Source organism: Pimephales promelas, chromosome 2 (genome assembly GCF_988280905.1).
Source record: "Pimephales promelas chromosome 2, fPimPro1.hap1.1, whole genome shotgun sequence".
Classification (NCBI taxonomy): domain Eukaryota; kingdom Metazoa; phylum Chordata; class Actinopteri; order Cypriniformes; family Leuciscidae; genus Pimephales; species Pimephales promelas.
This window is the reverse complement of record NC_142770.1, coordinates 8,178,781-8,206,714: the sequence shown is the minus strand read 5'-3', so window position 1 is coordinate 8,206,714 and position 27,934 is coordinate 8,178,781. Positions and strand designations below refer to the sequence as shown.

Sequence of the window (27,934 nt, the reverse complement as noted above, 5' to 3'; positions counted from 1 at the left end):
TGAAGAGTAAGGGGACTTTTGACGGAACTTGTCTTCCGTTTAATTTTTACCCGGACAAAATTAACTGTAACGCCAAACAAGTTGTCACTTTAACACGTGCGGGTCCTTTTCTGTATGTTTGAGCGTTGTATACACGTAAGAAATATATCGAAATCACATAAAGTAAATCAGAATGGTGGGGAAAATTAAACGGATACGACAGAAGCTCCATCACGGCGCGGTAAAGCTGGAAAATGAGCATGAAAACAGACCTATGCTGGGGAATCTGGAGAAGATAGCGATCCAACCTATTCAACTCACAAAAACAGATTCACGACAGCCCAAAACCAACACATCTGAAAGTAGTTTTAGCAATATTTCAAAGGTATGACTATTTGTTTGTGATTCCATTTTCAAAAGCTTAATAATTCACATCATGTCAGTGCAATACTGTATTCCCATTGTAATTTCTCCTCAGATGAGCTGTTCCAAATGAGATCTGTTGAATGTTATTCAGCTTAATGTGTTTTCCATTTAACTTAGGCTTTCAGTTTTCCCACTGGAGTTTTTGCTGGAACTAAAATCTCCCCCGACACTTTAGTTCAAACACTGAAGGTTGATGAACCATCAAATGTGAACGTAAGCAAACAGTCTGCAGAACAGAAAGGTGGGTGTTTTTTTGTTTTTTTTGGCATAATTGGCAATAAATATTTATTTTCTTAAATATTATAAAATCATAAAACTTTTCCAACTCAGATTTATATGTGAAAAATATTATACAATCATAAAACTTTGCCAACTCAGATTTATATGTGAAAAATATAATATATATAAATATTTTTCACAAATAAATCTGAGTTGGCAAAGTTTTATGATTTTGAGAAATATAAATATTTTAAGAATAATTTTACTTATACTATTAATTTTTTTTCATAAATTTGCTTTAAATGTGTATTTTTTTTCAACTGAATATTAACTTTTGTAATAAAAAAGTACAAATGTGTTTATTGTAAATGTCCTGTATTATAATACATAATAATATTTTTACATTTAAAATGAAACATAGGCACCGTTTAATGAATTTCTTTGGTAGATGTTAAACAAAGAAAATTTAAAATGAAGAATGTTTATTTTAGTAATATCATTCAATATTTTCCCCCCACAGATTTGCTTTAATTGTGCAAGTATTAAATCAAAATCCAACAAGTATGTAATGTTAATACATGTTAAAAATATATATAAATATATAAATGATTATATTGTAATTTATGGTGTTATAATTCATCATATATTCATATTTTTTTACATTTAAATCAGATTGTTTAATGATTTTGACATGCTAAATGAAGAAATGTTCTTGAATTTCTTTTTATTATAGGTCATAATCATTTATTTTAATAATTATTATATATTTTTATATTGTTTATACATAATATTAATCTAACTTATACTATTATAATATTATAATTTGATATATTTCAAAATATAATTACAATAATATCTTAAAAAATAATGAAATTATATTTTAATATTTAACTAATAATATTTAAATGCATAACCTTTTTGCCAAAATGCTTGCGGCCACAAGATGGCAGACAGTGGCAAATTTTTGGATTCATGTAAATTCTAATGTCTATTTTGGAAAATCTGTAACATATCTTGAATCTTGATGTTTGAAATCAACGAAAACAAAGATTTGCTTCATGCTAGAACTGAAAGCAGAGGGTGGTGTAGCTTCATGGTTAAAAATCCAGGCTGTTCATTGAAAGTTGTACCAAGAACCAAGCAGTAAAGTTAGGAGCAGTTTAATAAATGCACATTGTCATTAGATGAAAGCGAGAGTGTTTTTCACCTCACGCGCCCTCTAGCTTTGATTCCCTCTCTATAAATGTCAGCTGTGTGTGAGTATTGAGGTTCTGTTCTATTCCTGGCTGTCTGCAGTATAAATATCTCATGCATGAACTGAACATCACAGTGCTGTTGCATCAATGCACTGATGTGACGAGAGCGAATCACTTCGTTTGTAAGGGTGTAAATCGCATACTGTCCGAGTAGGCCGTGGCATTTAAACGATGCCAAATTGGCACTAAGGGCCTAAAATGTGCCAAGAAAACATCCCCACACCATTACACCACCACCACCAGCCTGCACAGTGGTAACAAGGCATGATGGACCCATGTTCTCATTCGGACTCTACCATCTGAATGTCTCAACAGAAATCGAGACTCATCAGACCAGGCAACATTTTCCCAGTCTTCAACTGTCCAATTTTGGTGAGCTCTTGCAAATCGTAGCCTCTTTTTCCCATTTGTAGTGGAGATGAGTGGTACCCGGTGGGGTCTTCTGCTGTTGTAGCCCATCCGCCTCAAGGTTGTGTGTGTTTTGGCTTCACAAATGCATATCTAATTTTCTAAGTATGCTTCATATGTAGCTGTAGGATCTCTTTCTCTTTGAGAGTCGCGTCTGCACTGGAGTGAGTTTGACACAGAGAATGGATGTGCCTGTGGCACTGCTTTGACAGAACGAGATCTTTCGTCTCTTTAATTGGGGTATCAGTGTCTCGGCTTGACCTCGGAAATTCACCTCCTTCACCTCCAGCTCAGCTCCCCTGACGCCCCGTCACCTCACCTCTCTGCGGGACGGGGAGAGGAGAAGTGCAAGTGCAGAGGGCCAGGAAAGGGCAGCCGCTTGTTCTGTCCGCTCCTAATTGGCGGTGTCCGTTTCAGCCAGCTCTCTGAACATGATGCTCTCTCTGGGATGGATGTGGTGGGAATGATGGATTTTTTTCCCCCCTATCCCTCGTTTGCGGCAAACAGACGGATGCAAAGGCGAGATAGTGTTTCCTGCGTCAGGAGTGGTGGAGGGAGATATCGGCAGGACGGAGATCCCTATCGGGCAGATACAGCAGAAAAACACGACTGTTGTTATTTCTGTGGTGGCTGATGGTTGGATCGACTCGCTGAGGGTTTTTCTGATCTGAGAGCAGTTTAGTGCGGCATTTGAATGGTTTCGATTAGGAATCGAATGTGGAAAACTGGTTGTGGATCAGATGGAGCCTGGAAATTGGCAAACATGTTGAATGGAAAGAATATGAAGTTTTGCTGTTCATCAATTAGAATGTCTATCTAATCGAAATTGACACATTACCATCTGGAGTGTTTCAACAGCATAGCAGTCTCTTTAACCCTGTTCAGCTATTGTAAGAAAAAAATATGATGACAATTATTTTCTTTAAATTTTTTCAGCAACTAAAAACCAACACATGGTCCTAAAATGATCTAATCACTGATCTTATTTTCAGCTAAATGATCAACTCTGTCAATTTAATTTTGGTAGAAAATAACGAAATGACACAAATCAGGGTTTTGATTATATTTACATGGTCACATTTTTTGGAACAGGGTAGAATATATATATATATATATATATATATATATATATATATATATATATATGAAGAGCTCTTTTCCAAAACGCTATAAATCCATTTCAATAGTTTTCAGGAAAACTACATTTTTTACCTAGACCCACACATTTTGTGAATATTCAAATTATCCTGTTTAAATGTTTTATTGGTTCAGTCTGAACATTTTGAACAATAATTATTAAATCAAACAACAATATTGTTAATGATAATTTAAAAGTTAATTTTATTTTTTTCCAAAACGCTATAAATCAAAATAAACCTCAAACAAATAGTACCAATTTCAGCATATGCATGAAAAAAACAAATTATTAATACCAATTTCAACATATGCATGAAAAAAACGAATTATTAAAAATGATCAATATATGATAACGATATTCAAAAAAGGGATGGGCACCCCTCCAGCACATGCACACACACACACAGGCTACATAACATGTGAGCAAAGCGGAGCAGCATGACGCTTAAATATAAGTTAAAAAAAAAAACAACAAAAAAAAATAAACATTTCACATTTGTTTTTAATAATATTACATTACTTATTTTTATTATTTCATCTATGTTGAGTAGGCTATGAAAAGGGAACCGCATGAGATGAGTAAGATAGGATCAAAATTCAAAAGCTGCCCAATATCGGAAAATATTTGGAGTGCGTCAGACATGATTTTGACCACTTATTAAGTTTTGTTTTGTAGAAAGCTTGTAAATTTCGTTTCATATAAATTGTATCTTCATTTTAATAAATGTTTCATCGACAAATTGACTGGATTAATACATTAGAAGTAAATATCAGACAATATAATCAGGACACAGAGGCGCGCAGGTGAACCGGAGCGCGTCTCATATATGAACCGAAACACCGCGACGCTTGCCTCACACAGGCCTGAGAACTAAGCTACAGAAAGCTTTAAATATCTACTTTTAAACAAAACAATTAAAAACTAAAATAAATTGGCAACTCTCTGCGTATGTAGGCTAATTCGAAGTATGCGTTTCTCTATGCGCGTTCACTGCGAAGATGGCGAGTAAGCATCATCAACTTTATCTTTGTTGCTGACAGAAAACACTAGTTTATTAATAAACAATTCAAATGTTTCATGCATAATCATTACTTTTGCCGGTTCTTTGTGGCATGCTTTATGCATACGTTGAGATGCGGAATATGCAATTAAAAACGCTCATATGGTTTCTCTCCCATTTAATTAAATCAATATATGTGATTACTGATAATACAAATGGCTTAAATGATCTACTACTAGTCGACTAGAAAACTAGGACTCATTTTGAGGAATGAATGAACATAATAAACCTCTGTTCAGAGTGCCGCCGTGCTGGATTGTGTAGAGCGCTCATTGAATTTGAGGATTTATCGTGTTTAGGCTAAAAACAGGGCTGGCGCTTATCGTGGTTTGGAAAGAAACTGTATCTTGCAGTACATTTTAAACAAGGAAATATAGCGATTCGGCATGAAACGTTGATAGAGCAGTGAAAGGGTTCTGTCCGCAGCAGAATGACACGACAAACTCATTTTTTTTAAAAATGTCGTTTAACGCGTTTTGGAAAAGAGCTCTTCATATATATATATATATATATATATATATATATATATGTCAAACGATTAATCGCGATTAATCACATCCAAAATAAAAGTTTGTATTTACATAATATATGTGGGTGCACTTTGTATAATTATTTTGTATACATAAATACGCACACTTGTATATATTTAAGAAATAATTTAATGTATATACTGTGTATAGATTTATATATAAAATTTATATTATATATAAATATAAATATTTTATATATAAGTAATATTTTTTTTCTTAAATATACATGCATGTGTGTATTTATATATACAAAATAATTATACACAGTGCACCCACATATATTGTGTAAACACAAACTTTTATTTTGGATGCGATTTGACAGCCCTAATATGTATATGTGTATATATATATATATATATATATATATATATGTGTGTGTGTGTGTGTGTGTAAATTTAACAAGATTACAGTGTATTTGATTGTATTTAATTATCCTGTAACAGTGTACCTGTATTAATATGATAATATTTATTGTAAATTACATTTTGTTTATTTTACTTATTTTATATATTATATTACTTAGATATTTATATAAAGCATAATTACATATTAGATTATATTACTATATATCTATTAATATATGACATTATACTAAGATAATATTTTAATGTGATAGTATTCATTCGATATATTATATGTATATTTATTTATTTGATTTTGTATATATATATATATAAATATTAGTGCTGTCAAATTGATTAATCGCATCTAACATAAAAGCTTGTGTTTATATAATACACGTGTGTGTACATACACGCATACATATAATATATATAAATAATACTATATATTCACTCTCATATATTATAAACATTAATTGATTTGACAGCACTTGTACATTTATAAGTATATATATATATATATGTGCAGGCTCTACCTTATTGCGTCATTGTCGTTTTCTCCAGTGTCGTAAGCATAAAAGCAAATGTTCCTGTTCTGTTTATCATATCATTGAAGGGCGCAGGCCCACGGTGTTTTTGTCTGGACTTTACATGTGGGTCGTTCTGTCAGAGATCATCAGTCTGGATCATGAGGGCTAGTGGGGAAATGTGGGTCGTAGGACATGACGTTTATCTCCCTTATCGAGTCGCCTCTCCAGACTATTTTCCAGAGGTCGACCACAGCCGCGCCATGCCCATATACAGACAAAAACGCATAGTGTGTATATAACGCTTTGAGGGGCTGTTAAAAAACGGAGGAAAAATTGTTTTGAAGTGTACATGACACGTAATCGTTCATGACTAATAAGTAACTCTCGTGTTATTCTCTTGGGTCTCCTGCAGATGGCCAGCATCCAATCTGTAAAGTTTCAGCTTTCCTTCACAGGAAGATGACGGACATTTGAGATGCTGTTTCTCCTGCAAACACACAACAGGCCAGTTGCCTCTGAGTGATTGACGCATACAAAATAGCAGACATACATTCACAGAAACGCTACGGATGTGGTTACATTCGTCCAATTGGATTACAGAGGTTAAATTGGCTTTGCATGGCTGGGAAATCAGTGAGACACTATTTGGCATAATAATGTGGAAAGATTCAACAAACTGAATTACATCATGATGATAGCTTTTAGTGCTTTTTATACTATTTCTGTTTAGTTTAAATTGGCCTTAACATATTTTCAGTTGGTTGCCAAGGCACTTACTTTTGCCTTGGCAACCAACTGGAAATATGTTTAAGCTAAGTTCTTAGGCACTTTTGTTGTTCACAGCCCTGATAAATGTCCACAGCAGGGCTCGAGAGGTCAGCGCAGGTCATTCAGGCGGTCAGACTCCTTCCATCTTTTAGTGATGGACCTTTGCAGGCGTTTTTGAAGACCAGATAACTCATATAAATGCTTTTTTTCCTCTGAATCTTGCTCGTAGCAACCAAAAGCTTGTTGAGCTGAGCTTCTCCGCTGGTGATCGAAATCGCAGAGGTCAACTCATTTTCATGCGTTTCTCTCTGGGTTTAATGCATTTGTGTTATTTTTAGACCAAACTGTAGCTTAACTGTTTTTTTTTTAACGTGTGTTGCTTAACACAGTGCCAAGTGAAAAAAATGTTTGTGGTAATTTATTTTTTCAATGCATTATTTTAAGTAATTATAATGAATTACGCTAACAATCGGTTATAATAATAATACTAAATTAATAGCACCTTGATTCATGAATTTTTATTTTATTTTAATATAATTTATTTTAGGGCTGTCAAACGATTAATCGCGATTAATCGCATCCAAAATAAAAGTTTGTGTTTAAATAATATATGTGGGTGCACTGTGTATTATTATTTTATATATAAATATAAATACACACACATGCATGTATATATTTAAGAAATATTTTCATGTATATACTGTATATAGATTTATATATACTTATACTGTATATATAAATATTTTATATATAAATAATATTTTTTTCTTAAATATACATGCATGTGTGTGTATTTATATATACACAAAATAATTATAAACAGTGCACCCACATATGTTATTTTAACACAAACTTTTATTTTGGATGCGATTAATCGCGATTAATCATTTGACAGCCCTAATTTATTTTTAATCATTTTCATTTAAGTTTAAGTTTTAGGCATTTTGTTCTTTTGTCATTTATATTAGGTTTTTAATATATCTCTATTTAGCTTGATTTTAGTTTAGTGTCCGTAATTTTAGTACTCTTTTGTACTCAATTTTAGTAATTTAAATATTAACTTAATTTTATTTAACAACTTACATTTATTTCTAATGAATTATTACGTTTCTTTCTTAATTGTTAAGTTTTCTTAATTTTTTTTCACATAATATTTAGGCTTTATTTGAATTGATTTCAGTTTTATTTATTTGAATAGTTTTAGTTAACAGTACCAACACTGATCTTAATGTTTTTGGCAGTACGCATCTGTAATAGTCACCATTCATCAGAGGGTTAATAACAATTTTAATATTATTATATTAAGCACACAAAAAGTGCATTTTCTGAAACTGAAGAACGTAAATCTTGTTACATTTTGACTTTTTAAATGCACAGTGATATTAAATGACTAGTTACAGTTTAATAATTGCATTTTCTGTAACTGAAGCATGTACGCAAGTCTTGTGTGTCGCACAAGAGGTTTATTTGTGGTTTGACCTCTGTGGACAGTGAATGACCTCTGTCAAATGGGGAAAAACACACAATATGCTCCTCCTGATAGGACTTCACGTTCTGGGAACAGGAAGTTACATGCAGTTAAAACAACAGACATCCTCTGGTAATCTACACACGTTATTTTCCATTCGATATATACAATTCCACAGCCACGGCACATGTCATAATATTCACATGTGGACATTTGATTAAAAATAGTGACTTATAGTGAAAAATAATATGTAATTTAAAAATAAAATATTTCAACCCTACATTATTTGAAGAAACATTTTGCTAATGCCGATTTACAGTGTTTATGTGCATTTGAGATCTAAGCAGTGCTGGTGGGAACTGAACCTGCAGCCGCCCGTCTCCTTAACTGATGGGCTCCCACTACGTTATTTTGACAGATGCACAGAGTTCAATCTCTGCAGACTAAACAAAACCAGAATGAACCAAAACACCTGCATTCACACCAAATATAAAGCCCTCTTCAAAGAATAACTTCAAAGTCCAGTGCATTTGTGTGTGTTTTTGTTTCTGTTTGAACCAGTGTTGTGATTAACTAAAACTATAATTTGTTTCAAATTAGAAATATAGCCGTGCAACTAACTAAAATAAAATGTTTAAGCTAGCTAACATTTACGCTAAATAGAGATATAAAACATATAAAAATGACAAAAGCATATAACAGTACTTAACCTAGAATTAAAATAAGAACTGCAAATATAAAAAAAGGTAATTAGGAATTTTAATAAATACTAAAATAACACTGGTTTAAATTTGTCCTCTTAAAAGTAATGAGTTTTTTTTTACTCCTTTTTATGCTTTTCTATTATGTTTTATTCTATTTAATCTTATTTTTTCCCTTTCTTGTTATTTTTTTTCCTTTTATGTATTTTTATCATTTTACACCATTTTAATTATTCACCATTTAAAATTTTTTATGGCTTTATATTATGCCGTTTATTTATTTATTTTTATTCTTTTTTTCCATTTTATGTATTTTTATAATTTTATACCATTTTAATTATTTACCGTTTTACTAATTTTTATGGCTTTATATTATGCCGTTTTATTTATTTATTTTTATTCTTTTTTTCCATTTTATGTATTTTTATGATTTTATGCCATTTTAATTATTTACCGTTTTACAATTTTTTATGGCTTTATATTATTCCGTTTTATTTATTTATTTTTATTCTTTTTTCCATTTTATTTATTTTTATCATTTTATACCATTTTAATTATTCACCGTTTTACGAATTTTTATGGCTTTATATTGTGCCGTTTTATTTAGATTTATTTTATTCTTTTTTTCCATTTTATGTATTTTTATCATTTTATACCATTTTAATTATTTACCGTTTTACAAATTTGTATGGCTTTATATTATGCCGTTTTATTTATTTTTATTCTTTTTTTCCATTTTATGTATTTTTATAATTTTATACCATTTTAATTATTTACCGTTTTACAAATTTTTATGGCTTTATATTATGCCGTTTTATTTATTTATTTTTTATTCTTTTTTTCCATTTTATGTATTTTTATCATTTTATACCATTTTAATTATTTACCGTTTTACAAATTTTTATGGCTTTATATTATGCCGTTTTATTTATTTTCATTCTTTTTTTCCATTTTATGTATTTTTATAATTTTATACCATTTTAATTATTTACCGTTTTACAAATTTTTATGGCTTTATATTATGCCGTTTTATTTATTTATTTTTTATTCTTTTTTTCCATTTTATGTATTTTTATCATTTTATACCATTTTAATTATTTACCGTTTTACAAATTTTTATGGCTTTATATTATGCCGTTTTATTTATTTTTTATTCTTTTTTTCCATTTTATGTATTTTTATAATTTTATACCATTTTAATTATTTACCGTTTTACAAATTTTTATGGCTTTATATTATGCCGTTTTATTTAGATTTATTTTTATTCTTTTTTTCCCATTTTATGCATTTTTTTAATCATTTTATACCAATTTAATAATTTATCATTTTAACTTTTTATGGCTTTATATCATGCCATTTTAAAAATGTATTCCGGTTTTGTCTTTTATTTAATTTATTTTATTACTTTTTATTTAGTTTAATATTTATGTATTATTATTTTTCTTGCTAAATAATTGATTATTGACCAAATTGCATTACATTCTAAAGTAAATATAAAGCATTTTTTGTTTAGCTTTTTCTTCATCCCCTTTTTGCAAATAAAGTTATTTAGTGTTTTTTTTTAGTTTTGTTTTGTTTAAATACCTGAATGCATAGGATCTTCACAGACCAGTCATGCATGTTGTTGAATTGATCAATAATGAATGATCCTTTTTTTCAGGCACGGAGGAAAAGAAACATCAGTCGAAGAAAGAAAAAATGAAGGAGCGGAGGGAAAGATGGCTCAACAGTGAGTGATTTGTTTTTCTTCACCTTCTCTTTCTAGGACCTTTTCCTTTCCCGCAAATATCATCAAAAGTCCAGAGAACACAATCCCGAAACGCTCGTATGAGGATATTTCTTTCATCGTGAACTGATCCGCGATTCTCTCGTGGGCCGACGGGAACCTCAGAGATGGATATGGCAGGATCATTAACGCCACACCCCGTTTCTGACGCCTGTAATCGTTCCGGCCGATCAATGCGTCGGGTAACACAAGCTCCGTCCGAGGTGATTATAATTAGGATCTAATGGGGCTCACGGCTCCAGCCGAAACCCAAGCCTCAGACGGCATGTCAGATTTTCAGGAAATTAAAGAGGGGGGAGGATTAAGATGTTGATGGATTCATAAAGCTCAAAGACCTTTAACACCTATATACAGGGATGTAGTTGTAAAATAAAAGATCATTACCCTACATGTACTGTGTTGTTTTTGAACTGAAGCTCCTGGTGTGTCCTGCTTAGTGTCTTAAGATGGTTGGGTGATAGTTGTTATTTTCTGTCTGACCATGACCTGGACTGGAAGTCGTTCTGGATATAGGCCTTCCAGAATGAATTGACCCTTTGAAACTTTTTTTATCAGAAATGATGCGACTTACTGTAACATGACTGTGATGTCTGGGATTTCAGACCATATTCATCCGATTCTTTACCCTAATTAAATTCAATTAAATTACCGTAGTTTTTTGTATTTTAGTTAGTTATTATTATGTAATAACGTAGTAATAACACAGTTATAATGTATTCTTTTTTACATATATGCCTTTTAAATGTTTCCCCTCCTTTATTTTTTTAATGACTTTTCATCATTTATTTTATACCTGTTATTTTAAGAATTTAGTTTTTCTTTATTTTGAACTTGTTTTTACGCACACTTTTTTTATTTGTTTATTTCATGCTTTTTTAAATGAATTTATACTTTTAGTTTTTTGCCTTTTATTTTATATTTTGTAATGTATGCTTTTTTATTTGTATTAATTTATTTTCTATTTATTTTTTTGCCATTTTATTTTTGTTGTTTCTATTTCATCTCTTTTATAATGTATATGCTTTTTATTTGACACTTTTTTGTTTATTTGTTACATTTTTTCCCTCTTTTAATTTTTTAATTACTTTTCATAATTTATTTTATACCTATTATTTTAAGAATTTATTTTTTCTTTATTTTGAACTTGTTTTACACACTTTTATGTGTTTATTTTATGCTTTTTAAAATAATTTTATATTTTTAGTTGTATGCCTTTTATTTTATATTTTGTAATGTATGCTTTTTATTTATTTTTATTTTTTTTGCCATTTTATTTTTGTTATTTTTTTTTCATCTCTTTTATATTATATATGCTTTTTATTATTTTACACTTTTTGTTGTTTATTTGTTCATTTTAGGCTTTTATATTTTTATAATTCCATTTTATGCTGTTTTAATTTATGAATTAATATTTTATTTTGTTGGTTTTTATTTTATATACATTTAATATGAACTGTTTATGCTTTTTAAATGCCTTTTATTTAATTATTTAATTTTATTCCTTTTTTTAATGCTGTTTGCCAGAGACCAAGGTATGGCAAAAGAAGAGGAGGATCAAACTTGTGTTACCCACATCAGCACAACAGCTCAAAGAGCGTGTCTGAATTTGAATGAACGAGTGCTCAGGAATTTGCATCCACTGTTCTGTGATCAGAAAACCCCCCTTTCCCCCCAGTGTAAGTATCTGGGTCTGAAGTTTGATTGTCTCTTTACCATCTGTAGAGATCAGTGGGATCAAACTGGCCCGGGAACAGCAGGTGGCACAAGCGCGGAGGAAGGCCACTCCTGTTGTGGGCGACATGAGGCCGCTAGCCGACGCTCTTCCTGAACTCTCCCAGCTCCTCCCTTCTTTCAGGACCCCCGGCAGGGCACAGCGGAAAAATAAAGCGTAAGTACTCGCTTTCCTCATTTCTACACAGAAACATGATTGTGTATGCTGGCAGCATATCCTCTGTGATCATTTGTGCATATGCATGTATTTGTTGGCATGAGTGCTCGTTAATAGTCTCTAAACAACACATTGTACTAACAGATTTCATGTAACACCTGTTTCTCTTGCAATGGGATTCAAACCGAATTTGCCGCTTGATTTGCTCAATATTTATAGTATTATTAAAGTGCCCCTTTTATGCTATTTTTAACGTTCCTAATTTTGTTTTTGAGGTCTCCTAGAACAGGTTTACTTGCATCCAAGGTCAAAACCACTTAATATATCATAATATACATTGCAGCATCACCTCTTTCCTCACAGGGTCTGAAAAACGGTTAATTCGAACATTCAGTCTCTCTAAACCCCTCCTTTCTGAAAGCTCCTCTGCTCTGATTGGTCATATTACCCAGTCTGTTGTGATTGGTCTACTCTGCTCTGATTGGTCAGACAGGCTTTTTCCTCACTTATTTTTTGTTAATGTAAGTTAATGATGCTAAATATAAATGGTTCTGCATGTAACACAAATGTTTGTTCTTGTTTTCTCGTCTCAGTTCGGTTAAGAAGAAACCAGAACCCACAGACTTCAGCCTGATGAAACCAGCCCAGAAACGAAAACTGCTGTAAGAGAATGGCTTCCCTCTAACTTCCAAACTTTGCTAATGTTAAAGCCACACTATGCAGGAATTCCGTTTTTGTCAAACTGTGACCCCTAGAGTCGCTGTGGAGAACTTGTACTGTTGTAAATAGCACTCACGGCCAACATTCATCTGACTATCATCTCCGAAAATAGTCAATTAACCATTGCAATAACTCCGAAGCTATTCAGTTAAGGTAATAAAACTGCATAGTGCTGCTTTAATTTCACTTCGGTGTTTTATTTGATCAATCATATAGAAAAAAAAACATTTTCTCTGTAGAGTAACCCCCCACCAATCCCCCATTTCTTTTTGTTTTGCATTATTGTCATGGCAATTAAGCACATTACCTTAATGAAAAAACAATACAATTATTTCTATATTAAAAAATTATTTATATATTATTTAAATAAGATATTTTTTAAATGCAAAATTTATATTTAAATTAAACAATTTAATTGTTTTAATTTTAAATGTATCATAAATTTTAATATTATAAATGATTAATTTATTTATAAATTAAATCAAATTAACAAAAACCTATGCGTTAATGGGAAAATCTCACATGTCCAGGTCACATTTTACCTTAAAAATGAAAAAGAAAAGAATAAAAAGTCAATAATAATAATTAAAAAAAAAAATACATATTTTGCTTAAAATAACTAATGTCTATTTCAGAGATATTATTGCTTTTTAAATTTTGTATTAATTCATTATTTTTGCATTGTCATGAAAATTAAACAGATTACCTTAATTAATGAAAAAATAAATGATAAAAAATCATTTATTTTTATATTATTCAAGCAATATATTTAATTTAAATGTAAAAACATATATTATTTAAATAATTAATATTGTATGTGTATAATTTATATTAAATTAAATTTATGTATTTAAATACAATAACCGAACATATAATTGCCATGCAAATGATGTTACCGAAATGTCTCAGGTTATACAAATATGCCTAATTTTCTTTATATTTAATATATATTCTTGGTGTTTCACGTCATTTTTTATTGTGCTCAGATTATTAAGTCAAATTTTAATCAAATTATTATTATTTTTTTAATTCCAGCGAGACCGAAGCATCTTACTTCAACGAAGCCATGAAAAATCCCGCTTTCAAGACAAACCCTTTGGCTGCAATTGGTGATCATCTGCGAAAACGACTCAAACAAGAAGACGAACAGACTTAATCGCAACTCTGGAGCGCCGCCCTGTTGTTAGACCACAAAAACTGTATCTTATTATACGCTGGTACATCGAAACATTCAAATCGGTTTTGTACTTCATAACAGATTATAAAACGAAGAGGAATGTCTAGATTAGCATATCTGTCACTGTATAAACACTATGGAGTATATCGCAGTTCCTCTGCAATTTCAAAAACGTCGAAGAGTAAAATGAATTGCGTTCGCGATCATGTTATCACATATTATGAGTGTTTTCATGCTGTCTATTCCACATGCTTTTGGCTAGATACAAATAAATCCAATTGAAAATAATTACGGTTATATTTCTTTATTAGGGGTGTTTCCCAAGACAAGCATGACTTATAACGATAAAACAGGCGATAAAAATGACTCTTCCTGATTTGTTCACTTGCTGGAATTTCACAGACAAAAACCTCATTAAAGCGAGATCTCGTATATCAGATGCCTCTGCATTTCCATGACAACACGTTGCAAAGAGAAGGAAAGGGCGGCAGCTCTTTTCGAGATAAAGGAGACTTGGGAACCCGAACTCTGACTTCTCTTCATCACTTCATGGCTTTGATGTGTGATATTGAGGAGGATCCACTTCACAACCCTGTCAAATGCTGGGTGTCTCATAAACGGGCAACGTTATCGAATAACACCAGCATAAGTGAACACGAATGTAATGTTTCATGTTTGCGATGGACTAATGTGATTGTTAGTCCATTTAGAGAGAATCTGAGAAACCTGGTGGGAATGTGAGTGTAGATGTTAGATGTTGTTCACCCAAACAATTGGGTTCTTTTGTTCGAAATCCTTTTATTTTAGGTAAGATGTGTTCGAATTCAGTGACATTTCAGCGAGAAAAGGAAAAGCTACTTTTGCCCATCAATATCTTCTCACCAATAATTATTGCCATGTTTGCAGTCAGTGTTAGAAATTATAATAGTTTTTTTTTTTATATTTACCCCTGGAGTCTATATTTAGCCTCAGTCTGCACACAGTTTCATACTTTTGTCAAGTAAATTGACATCTTTATAAGCATGTATTATATTTTTTCCTCACATGAATTATATTTTTATTTTAAAATTCATTAATTGGTTATCTATCTCGTTCTATCTATTGTCTGTCTATCTAGTTACTAATCTGTTCTAGTTACATTAATATGTGATGTGAAAAAACACGTAGCCTATTATACCTTTTCTTGTGTTATACATTTTTTTTTTAAATGTGTAGCTTGTGTTCGTTTTTATGATGTATTTTTTTTTTATCTTTTGTTTGTGTCTGTTTTACAGTATAGCAGGATTTTTGTGTGTTTTATTTTATACATTTTTATTTATTTATTTACTTTTAGATAGGGGCAAATGCTTTATAATGATAATTTCGGTCTTAATGGCACATAAAATAAGCTTCATTTTCATTATGGTTTTAGTGTGAAATCAACACACCAGACAGTAATCAGGCCAGTGGCATGTGTGTAGACTGGAGTGAGATATTTGCTCTTAAATTATTTGAGTGTTTCTGAAATAACGAACTGGCAGTTATATAAAGCGATATGCGTCAGTGTATGGAGGCGTGTGGCCGCTGCTCGCGTGCCCGTGCTGTGATGTGTGATGATTCCTCCTCGTCTCCTCTTCATCCTTCACTAGGTCGGCCTCTTAACCGCAAGCGACGCCACCCCAGAATCCCCCATTCATGTGAGTCAACACACACACGCACACACACACGGGGTCAGGAGATAGCGCGATTGTTCGTCCTGATCTTTATCAGTAGCCTCGAAATGTGCAGTATTTAGGCTATATAAATGATTCATTTAGGCATAGGCTTGTTAGAAAGGCCAGGACAAAAGAGATAGAGAGAGAAATAAATACACTTCTGGAGACGTAACACAGCATGCATGCATAAGCAGGCAAATAGCCTATAGTAAATAACTAAAACACTGTATGCCTATACATAAAAAAAATCATATTGAAGTAAATGTTTCTAAAATATGTATTTTATATATATATATATATATATATATATATATATATTAGGGCTGTGCAAAAGTTAATTGCGATTAATCGCATCCAAAATAAAAGTCTGTGTTTACATATATATTTGTGTGTGCTGTATATAATTATTTTGTATATATAAATACACACACATGCATGTATATGTTTAAGAAAATGTGTTATTCCTATATAAAATATTTATATTTATATAATATAGATTATGTATTTATATATATATACAGAATTTAAGAGCAAATAATTCTTAAATATATGCATGCATGCATAGGTATTTATATATACAAAATAATTATATACAGCACACACAAATATATTATGTAAAACAGACTTTTATTTTGGATGCGATTAATCGCAATTAACTTTTGCACAGCCCTAATATATATATATATATATATATATATATATATAATGCAAAAGAAAACACCCACGACCACGACGAAAGTTATAGAGTGTGTGTAACATAGAAGAATCATAAATAATCGAGCAGCATTTGAAGAAAGAATCCATGAAATAATTAGGATACATATTTTGGGAGGAGACAGCTTTCAATATAAAATATGCATGTTGATAAAGATTTATCTATTAATCTATCTAACTACCGATATCCATATTAATGTAACCTATATAAAAGCAAAAAATAATACACTTTATACATATACAATCTCATATAATGTTATGTTATAAAAAAAATAACTTGTTTTTTTCTGTTGTTCAAGTGGGAGTTTTACAGCTCTTTAAGTTTATCCGTATAAATTAAACAATACGACTGCCTCTCTGACCAATCAGCGCGAGAATTTTACCTGTGAAGCCTGATCCACCAATCAAACGGCAGGCCGTAAAGAGCCCTCCCACTCTTTGGCCAATCAGGGTTCAGCATCGACTAGTCCTCCGTATCATCACTCTATTCGTATCACAGATGCAAACAGGCGTAATTAAATGACTCGCGGTGTGAAATGCAGTGATGCTCCGCGTGCGATAATTCAACGGGTGTCGACATGAGCCACACGCCTTCTTTGTAACGCATTGCATTCAGCATTTAGCTTTTATTCCTTATATTACGTGCTGTTCATTGGAAGCTTTTTGTTCATCAGGATTCATCTCTGGGATATCAACCAAACATCGCACTGTGAGTAATATTCACATTTAGGCTATTCATGCACAAAGACAGGCCTATAGAAGCATACATTCAATTGACATTATTTTGTGTTTTTATTAATGCTCAAAGATCTCTGTAGTCTTATCATATAAATAGATGAATGAATGCAGTGAATGGTCTGTGATATACATGAACTTCAGATTTGATTTAGATACTGATGTGGTTTCTTTTTTTTTACTACTAAACAGATGCACTGACTGATGAGTTTTTAGACACTCGAGTGAACTGAGCGTCTGTCCCAACTGCTTTTGTGACGACAAATAAATATTGATATATTGTAAATTACATATATCAATATCAATTATATAGGCCTACTATATACCAATATATCTCATAAGATATATCAATATACATATGTATATATGTGAGTGGGGTAGATTACTTACAAACTGTAGTCTGTTACTGTTTCCAAAATCACATGAAAAACGAATTGTGTTTAGTAATGTGATCTCATTTTAGATCATTGTGATCTCATGATCACAATGTAATGTAACTCATTTTAGGTAATGTATTCTGATTACTTTTAGATTACTTTTGAGCTAACTCGTTTATCACATTGGCATCTTACCATATTGATATAAAAATCCAAGGAGAAGGAAAATATATTCCATTCTTTGTTATCAACAACATAAAGTGTATTAAATATTACCGGTTTCCCAGACTGGGGTTCATGATGGAACTGCTTCTTTTTCGTGTGTTTAATAAAAAAGCTATTAAGTCATAAAAATGTTAAATTAAAATGTAAAAAAATAATAATTTTAATAAATTTTTTATTATTATTATTGATTATTCTAACAGACTTAATTGTATTATTTACCTAACTTATTTACTTCTAATCTAATGGCTTACTTTAAGTAAATGTATATTAGGGCAAAGAAGTTCAGTTGTCAAAAAAGTTCAGAAATCCCTGAATTGCATGTAAATATGAAATTAACATGAATGTGTACAGTTTAATGTGTTTGAAAGACAGAAGTCTTCACTGTAAAAATTATATGATCAATTAATTATGACATATGTTCTTACATTGCTTTTATTCATCAAAATAATCCAAGTTGATTTTACTTAAAAATTTAAGGCAGCAACATTTTTTACAGTGTTCCAAATTAATACAATGTTTGTGTATATATATATATATATATATATATATATATATATATATATATATAATTAACACAATAACTAAAGGACACAAATTGCGAACAATTAATACAAATAGTAATTTAACTGTCGCTGTTCTATACTGATGCTGAAAGCTGCTTTGCTCCTCTTGTTTGGATTCCAGCCATAGTTTGTTTTAAGAAAAACAATCTAAAACTCTTGCCCGGGCGAGTATGAATTCTGCTAGTAAAGAAATGAGGTGTGCAAAGATGTGGAACTGAGCCTGGTCTGATTAAATGAAAGGAAAAACAAAATGCACAATCAAAAGCCGAAGAGAATACAGACCTCAGAACACTTTTAAGTTTGGTGAACATTCTAGACTAGGCTTAACGCTTTATACTGGCCTAGGAAAGCTTTTAAAAAGTTTTGAAAGCTTTGGTTTAGATGATCTTACCGAGTTGCTGAGCGGCAGCCCGTTTTACATCTAACAGTTCAGAATCAGGATGGGGAATACTATTACACTAATTGCACTTAAACTGCATTAATATTACAACAACCATAGATCAGGAGCGCAACAGCACGCATACCCTTCAAAAAACATGTTTTTATTTTGCAAAAAAAAAGAGGCATTGTAAAAATTGCAATAAAATAAAAATTATTTGTATTATTTATTTTTATATTTAATTAATATTCTTATTCATAAATATATTAATGGAAATAAATAATAATAAAACATGATTTATTAATATTTTAATTAATATAATTTTAACATATTTAACAATCTATACTGTTCAATAGTTTACATTTTGACTTCTTGCTCTTGAATCGCACAGTTGCTCAGTGATGTTGACTATCCAATTAATATTAATGCAATTAATATTTTTAAATATAAATGTTTTGTAGATTATGCGTAATCATTTGCAGCTTCTTCAGAGAAATAGTAAATACAAACATATATATATTCTAACATCTGCAAGAACTTTAGTAATTAAAAAAAATTGTATTCCAGTTAATGCATGTCTTTATTTTTGAAAATATCTTTTTGTCTTCAATTACCGTAGCATTTGATGTCTTTGCTGGTGCTTTATGCTGAAGCTTTATTGATGAAACCTTTGTAGTTGTTTTTACCTCATACAGTGTTGCTAAATTTAACAACTTTGTCACTAGATTAGCGACTTTTCAGAAACCCTGTGTTCACTTTTTTTTCTTCAGAAAAGTAAACAAATAGCGACAAATCTAGTGAATTTTTGGATTGCTGGTTAACATGTCAGTCACTAGTCTATACTTGTTCCGTTGTCTGACAGAAAATATATAGATGAGAAGAGCTGGTAACACTTTATTTTTTACGACCCTGAAAACAACTGCGTAAGTAAACCGAAATTATGGTGTACGTTTCTGTAATTATAGTGGTCTCCGTGTAGGTATAAGTGAACAATATGTTTAGTTTTGGGTAATAAAGGGGTAACAAGCAGATATACAAGCAAATTATTTATAATGTAATTATTTTAAAACTAAGTACCTATTATGTTAATATATTCCAGGCAAAAATTGTTCTATATAAGAGTTATCACATTTCTGGCAAAATATGTTAATTTTGACATCTGTGGGTTGACTTAACATTAAGTAATCTAGTAAGAAAAGCCCAATTTTTTTTAATTATCTTACATACAGCCATATAGCCTATATATAATATTGTATATATATGTTTAATTTTCAACCACAGATGTCAAAATTACCCTTTTATAACTTTTATTTACAACAGTCGTACAATTTTTGCCTAGAATATATTAACATTATAAGTACCTGCATGTTAGTTTATTGGACATTCAGCAATATATTAAAGTTACAGTATTTGAGATGCAAACAGATGTAAACTGCGACATTTAAAGCAGGCTTTTGATGCTTTCCACTGAAAATAGTTGGCAACACTGACCTCATATTTTCATAGCCCAGTCATATTTTTATATTTTTTGGATTCCATTTTTTGATTAATTAGATTTTTTATTTTTTTTTTAATAAACACTGCTTTTTGGTTTGCCACTAAATCATACAAATATTCCTTTCTAATAAGTAAAGTTGCTAAAGAGTTTTGAGTTTGGCAGAGTTTAGGAACTTCGCAAATGCAAGCAAAGTGTGCTGTGTTGGATGCTAGCCTACTTCCCAGAATGTCCGACTTGACCTTGTTTCCAGTGTGACGAATGAATCCCTGTGAATCAGATTTCAAAAATGGAGTTCTGCATACTGTACACGCAGTCACTTTAAATTTAAACATTTCCATTATTTCCATTTTAAAAACAGTTTAGTTCACATTTAGTTCAACAAGTGCTAACCAGTTAGCTCGAGAGTGAATAGATATTTCATCCATGTTAAAGAAGTTGCAGTATATCCAAGTGAAATTGCTTCTAGAACAAGAAAAAAAGTTGGGCGGGACTTGATTTTGCCCTTTGGGAATTGATTGGGCCATTGGATTGTTGTCTTCTATTGAGTGCCAACGTTATGATGTCACTTTGTAGGCCAAAACCAAGCAGCAATATTCTAATCTGAAAGCTGAAGCCTACCCGGAAGTGCGAAAAACTGCAATACATCTCAAATCCACTAGAGGCCGGTCAAAAGTGGGCAAATATCCATAGACGTCATGTTAAAATCTCCTTTTTCACAGCATAAATTCATATGTTTACAGTTTGGTCCCATGGACTTTTATTGTAATCTTCAATATGTTCCGTGTGCCTGACAACTGTGAGGGGGTGAATTTTTTTCTAACTCGTTAGTTTAGATCATATTTAGATATAAAATATATGACAAATAAGGACGGTTAACTTTGATTGACAGCTGATAACGGGCTGCGCCGAGTGGAATTTGACGTCTCGGCCATGATCTGACACAACACATCATACCACCTCTGTATCCTTTCTGAAACTTTTGTATTTTGTATTTCCCAAGATTTTCCAGTATGGCGCCCCATAAACCTGTTCTCAGAGAGTCTATGGGTGACGTCACAGACGCTTTGTCCATATTTTTTACAGTCTATGGCCAAAACGCGGAAGTGAGTTAGCATATTAGCACTCCCGGTTCCCTCGCTCTAAAGTCTATGGGATTTTTGAATGGGTTTTGCTGAATCGCCTGAAATAAGGTCTGCGGTGAACAAAGCCTCTAAATATTTTCACGTTTTGATCTATGACATAAAACACACCAGTTATAACCAGCTTGTGGTTTTTTAAAGTTTAAAATGAATAAATTTTGGATCAACAAAACGTAAAAAAACGTGTAAGGGTCACAACTCTTTGTTGAACACAGATCTTATTTTTTACAATTTTCCAAAAATCGATGTGGAAAATGCGTAGCTTTTCGATCGAGGGAACACATGCGCCACTAACTTTCGAGTTTTCCTGCAAAGTGACGTCATAACTTCGGCACTCTATTGCTGTGATCTAGTTTAATAATATTTCATATAAAAATAGGAATTGTCCATTTTTGACTTATTGATCATATCGTTTTACATTGTAGATGGTTAAGCACATTGCATTGTGGGATACATTTCCATTCAGTGTGTGGAGAATATAGTTGTAGGTCAAAACCAGAAGCCCTCCATGTCTCCAGTTAATATTTTGCACCTTAAAAGGCGTGAAACGTGGTATAGTTCCAGCAGATAACTAAATCGGCCATATTATCATGCCAAACCGTGACCCTTTGGTTAATAAACTGAAGCTAATTAATAAGCCAAAAGCAGGTGATCTAAAAAAATATGCAGCAGGTGGGTTGTTTAGCGGAGTCTTTGTGGTGAAGTGGCTCTTCCCATCATGATGAGATGCATTTGTACTTTATCTCTCTTTGTGCCGTCACGAGCCAGCTGTTAGCAAAGGCACATCAAGCGTCTCTAGCTGAATCATCAGGTCACGAAGCATGATTCATCATTTTTGGCTCATGGCTTGCGTGAGAGGCCTCAGTGCACTTTTTCTTTAAAGGGTCAGTATTTTACACTCTTGTAATTTATATGTTCCCTCAAGTACACCAATAATGTTAGTCGAGGTATCTTGGACCAGATAGGTCGAACTTTACATGGCAGATTTCAAGTTTTGAGCGACCCTAAAATCTTGTTCCTTGTTGTTTTTGTATTTTTGAAAACGAAATGTTTTATTCATAAAATCATGCTTAATTATTTCTCCCTCAGTATAAATGAGTCAGTAGTAAACACACAATAGTAAAACCATATTTGATTTTGGTTTTACTGCTAGTTAATTCATGGCTACTGTAGTAATACCATAGTTAACTGCAAATGCTAGTAAAACCATATGCTAAAAATTAACCATGGTATTACTTCAGAAACATTCTTGTAGTTACTATGGTTACATTGCTAAATCATAGTTAAACCATGGTTAATTAATTTTCATTAGGGTTTAATTTCATAAATTCATTAGATTGAGAATGCTAATGCTAACGCTAATGGATAGCTATCATTGTTATTACTGCAGTGCAATTTGTTGTTTTCTCTATTCTGTGAGTTGAATTATATTAAAAAATTAGTTGTGATTTCATTGTTCAGGCATAAAACTGTTTCCATTTAAGTATTGAACTTTATTGAGTGCGTTACAAGAGGAAAAAAGATTTAATCCATCTCTTTTAATGATCTTCTGTCAGGCGGTCCCATCTGTGCAGTGCTTTCTTTTTGCAAATGAATGAGCTTTTGGAGCAGGGTTGAGTAAAGACGGATTACTGAAGATTTGACTGTCTAGTTTGATTTACAATGTGGGACTTTAAGAAGGACAGAAAATTGGAAATGCCGAAAGAGACAACAGAAAGGGTAAAGCAACAGTTTAAAGATAACTTTGCTGTGGAAGTATAGCTAACATTAGTAGCCAAACAGCTAATTTCAACAACTGCTATTAGAAAATCAACTGATTTGAGACTGAGAGTATCTTTCTTGGCAAAGTTGAAGTTAGCCAAGTATAGATAAGTCGCCATATTTTAATTATGGTAATTAGACCATAAGCTCATTGTTTTGTTTCAGGAATAACTGTAAAAGGCGGCTGCAGTTTGTTTTTCGGCCATAGACATATACACTAGACGTCACCTTGAGGTTCTAAGCATGCGTCAAAACCGCCGCCATCTTGGAACAGGGGAGTTGCTAGGTAACGCTGCTATCTCTGCCTTTACTTCGAATTAATGGATGGTGGCAGACTTTTGTGCAGCGTATGATGTTCACGGATGAAATCTGAACTAGGAAGAATGTTTTTTTGTTTTTTTTAAATTCTGGAATCAATGATAAATACATGTATGACCGTTGGAACGAACCAAAAAACCGAGAAAAATCACATTCATGATGATTTATGGTGATTTTAGACCTGTGTTTACATTGACACTGATGCATTAAAGTGGAGGGGCTCCCGTGTTTCAAGATGGCGGCTCTATTGACGCATTCGTTCCAATGTACTGCCGTAGCCAAGGTGACGTCTAGTGTATACGTCTATGGTTTTCGGCGAGTGGCCAGAAGTTTGGAAATACATTATGTTGACAGGCAGGACATCCTATCATTGCATTCGAACGGACAAACATTTATTTGGTCCTCCTGAGACTTCCATAGAAGATATATGTAATATTTTTTTAAATACAGGCCACTTCTATTATTGATTAGTATCAGGATTTGAAGAGAGTTTTAACCAGTATAACAAAGCGTTTATGAAAAACATTGCCTGCCCTGACCTCTGACCTTTAATATCGTTTTCACCTTGAATTGATATATTGTCCTGACTCCTTTTCTTTGCAAATTGTCCTCTGACGAATAATACTCGTTTGCAGCTGACACTGTGAAACAATGTACCCTTGACGATACGAGCCCATTAGAGGCGTTGGGATTCTGTGAACTTATTCAACAGGAACATTTTAATTTGATATCCTCAGAGCAGGTCAAACCATTTTTTTTGGCTTTCTTTTTCAGCTTGTTTTGCCTGTTTTGTTTTTTTTGCCTGCACGACTATTCTAATAAGCAAGCCCTGTTTAATTAAGACTGGTTTTGGGGTCACCTGACCCTGATTGGATGAATTTAAGCGATGTTTACATGAGACATTAAACTGAAATGTTATTTTCCCCAATATTAAAGTATTTAAGTGTTCTTTGGAGTATGTTTTGGCCTTGGAGACTGAATTACATGACTGAAAAACAGATACACCGATTTACTCATTCAACCCCTAATATTTAATTTTCCAATAATACGTTTTCACAGTCTGCCCTGTGGTTTCATTTGACGTGCCTCCTGACGTTACATTTTTAATTTGTATACAAAAACAGCTTGTGTCTAATTATACATTGTTTTTACCAGCTTGTATTTGTCTCATAAATGGGACTGTGTTTGTGTTTTGTTGAACTGCGGATACCGCTGCATCTATTTTTAGCTTTAATTGTGAATATTAAGCAAAAGGCGGCCGCACACAACTGGAGGAGATTAGACGGGGAGTCGTTTAAAAAAAAAAGAAGAATATTTGCGTGTTTGTTGTGCGGCGTCGTAAATGGTGTTTGCTGGGAATGTTTCCTCCCGAGGGTTTGCAAAAGAAAACTCATTTTAGTGTTTTGTTTTCTTGTATAAGTATATTTCCAAAGAATAGGGGGTTATTTACATTTTCCATACGGAGCCAATTCTCTGGGTATTTGCGGGGGTTAAGAAGTAAATGCTAAATGTATCCAAATTGAGTCTAAATGATTCAGACTGAAGGTCTGGTCTTAAATGTTAAATGAGTTAACGAAGGGACCGTTATGTTAGGAATAAATGCTAAGGGTCTGATCACTGATGTGATCCTTCAGTTTGTGTGTGTGTGTGTGTGAGAGAGAGATACAGTTTCGGTGTCATGGTGGTTTCATTTTAATCATGTATGTAACATTACATTTAATCACAATTTCCCCATTTAAATGGTAGTGTATGCGAGGAATTTCTCAGATATCCAACTTACCTTTTGTAACTTACCTTAAATTAGGGTTAAACAAGTTCAAAGACCTAAAGTAGTTTGATTTGTCAAAAATCGTTTTGTACACAGTACATGAGCCAATACATTTTCCTGCAAATGAAACATCCAGCTATTTATTTTTATTTTTTACTTAATGTTTTTATTTAAATAGATTTTTTTAAAATTGATTAAATTTGTATTTTATTTTTAATACTTTATTTAAATTAGTATTAATTATTTTAATTATTGTTATTATATTTATTTATTCTTGTAATATTATTATTTAAATGGTTATTTTAATTTTATTTTTGTTAAGTAAGAGACCGCCATCTATTTAACGGTTCTAAATATTGCACATTTCTCTTTTTTCCTTTTATGTAACCACACATGAGAGTTATGTTTCAAAATAACATCATAATTCAGTAATTCAACATAATTAAATTAAGCAAACATTTGTTTCCTGCATAGTTTGTAAAGAAAATGTGCTGTCAGTACTTGTTCTCGCTCATGTTTTTTTGTGTGCACATATGTGGGCTCTTATCGCAGCAGGTGGTGTTTTATCGTGTCTCAGAAACTCCATATATGTTTGGTAGCACTTACTGTGTTGTTCAATCAGATTTTTTCAACTGTAAGCGATCCCAACTTTTGTCTTAGTTTTAGTTACTCGTCTTTTTGTCTTTTGTCTTTTTTTTTGTCTTTTTTTTCTACATCAGCTATGGTTTAATGTCTGGTCCATACAGATCCTCTAGTTTGAATGGAAGAGACTGTTCTAGGACTCCCTGTTCCCTTTGCACAGTGAAGCACAACACAAAACGCACATACTAACATCCAGTACATGATGTGAAACTGTCTGTCTCTTATTTTAGGCCTAACGTTACATGCTTACGCAAGGTCATGACAGCCAATCATAACTGAAGGTCTTATGAGGTTTCCTTCTCCTCATGTCACGAAGAACCCAAACAGACAATTAACATTTCTCAAATTAAGCCTACAATTCTTCTTTTAAAAAACTTTTTTTAAATGCCTCTTAATGACTCTTCCTCATGTCGTTCCAAGCCCGTAAGACCTCCGTTCATCTTCGGAACACAGTTTAAGAGATTTCCGAGAGATTTCTATCCCTCCATTGAAAATGTATACTGTCCTTGTCCAGAAAGGAAATACAGACATCATCAAAGTAGTCCATGTGACATCAGTGGGTTAGTTACAATGTTTTGAAGCATCGAAAATACATTTTGATCCAAAAATAACAAAAACTACGATTTTATTCAATATTTTATTGTCTCGCGGGCTTGGAACGACATGAGGGTGAGTCATTAATGGCATAATTTTGGGTGAACTAGCCCTTCAAATGTGAATAAAAGCCTAAATACAATCAGCGATTGAGTCACCTCAGAAAATTTGGACTTAACCGCTCAATTCATATGGATTCGTTTTACGATCTATTCAGTGGCGCAGTATCTGCAGTCTAGGACAGGAAGTTCACCCTTTATTTACACTGAGGTTACAGCGCCATCTTCTGGCAGCATGTAGCTAGTGCGTTTAAGATTTCAACACAGTCAAACCACCTCTTAAAGTGATAATTCGTCCAAAATTGAAAGTTCTGTCATCATTTACTCACCCTCAAGTTGTTCAAAACCGGTATTAGTTTCTTTCTTCTATTGAACACAAAAGAAGATATTTTGAAGAATGTTGGTAACCAGACAGTTGACGGTAGCCATTGACTTCCTCAACTGTAATGATCAAAGTGCTGTACTGTTAAAATGCTGATATCTCTGTGTTTTTGTTACAGGTTAATCACTGTAAGGGTTGTACAGAAAAGGAGGGCAAACGTACAGGTGGGTTTCATGTGTTTATACTTCATATGCAAAATATACAGTAATCTGCTGTTCTGATTATCTGGTTTCTATACTTTGCATTTGTTGGTGAGTTGAGTGGAGGTAATCCTGTTTGTGGCTGCATGTCAGATATCAACTGTGGCGCGTTTTAGTCAATGTCCACCAGAGGGAGGCAGAGGGTTGCTAATCGAGTTTGTAGGTATTCCGACTTCACCTTTTACTCTCGTTCTGCCTCAAAATGTGTCTGTTGATCGAGTTTTTCCTGCTATTTGAGTACGTATACACATCAGAGACTGAATTATGTGACTGTATTTGAACGAACCTTCAGCATAAAAAGACCCCCCCCCCCCAATACTATTCATTTTTCATTACTACACTCAATACTATTTTTCATTAATTTAATACAATTGAGTTATACCATTTTTTTCATTAAATTAATCTAAAATGTCAATAATAAATTATTATTATTTTTATTTATGTAAAAGTGTATTTAATTTAAATGTATTTAATTTAAACAAATAAAAAAA

At 32.3% G+C, this 27,934-nt stretch overlaps 2 protein-coding genes across 2 annotated transcripts in view; both read left to right on the top strand.

Moving 5' to 3' along the window:
- The first annotated feature begins 48 nt into the window (after nucleotides 1-48).
- Nucleotides 49-14,552, top strand: slx9 (SLX9 ribosome biogenesis factor). Its single transcript, XM_039682915.2, has 6 exons — nucleotides 49-364; nucleotides 523-646; nucleotides 10,485-10,553; nucleotides 12,333-12,498; nucleotides 13,092-13,160; nucleotides 14,254-14,552. Exons 1-6 carry the CDS (start codon nucleotides 173-175, stop codon nucleotides 14,372-14,374), a joined length of 741 nt encoding a protein of 246 aa, XP_039538849.2. The 5' UTR covers nucleotides 49-172; the 3' UTR covers nucleotides 14,375-14,552.
- A 2,746-nt stretch (nucleotides 14,553-17,298) lies between these two features.
- The window catches only part of adarb1a (adenosine deaminase RNA specific B1a), a 35,914-nt gene continuing 25,278 nt past the window's right edge, over nucleotides 17,299-27,934 (top strand). Inside the window, exons 1-2 of the mRNA XM_039682976.2 lie at nucleotides 17,299-17,512; nucleotides 27,362-27,407. The gene's annotated coding sequence lies outside the window, so the exon portion shown is untranslated. The remainder of the gene's footprint in view (nucleotides 17,513-27,361; nucleotides 27,408-27,934) is intronic.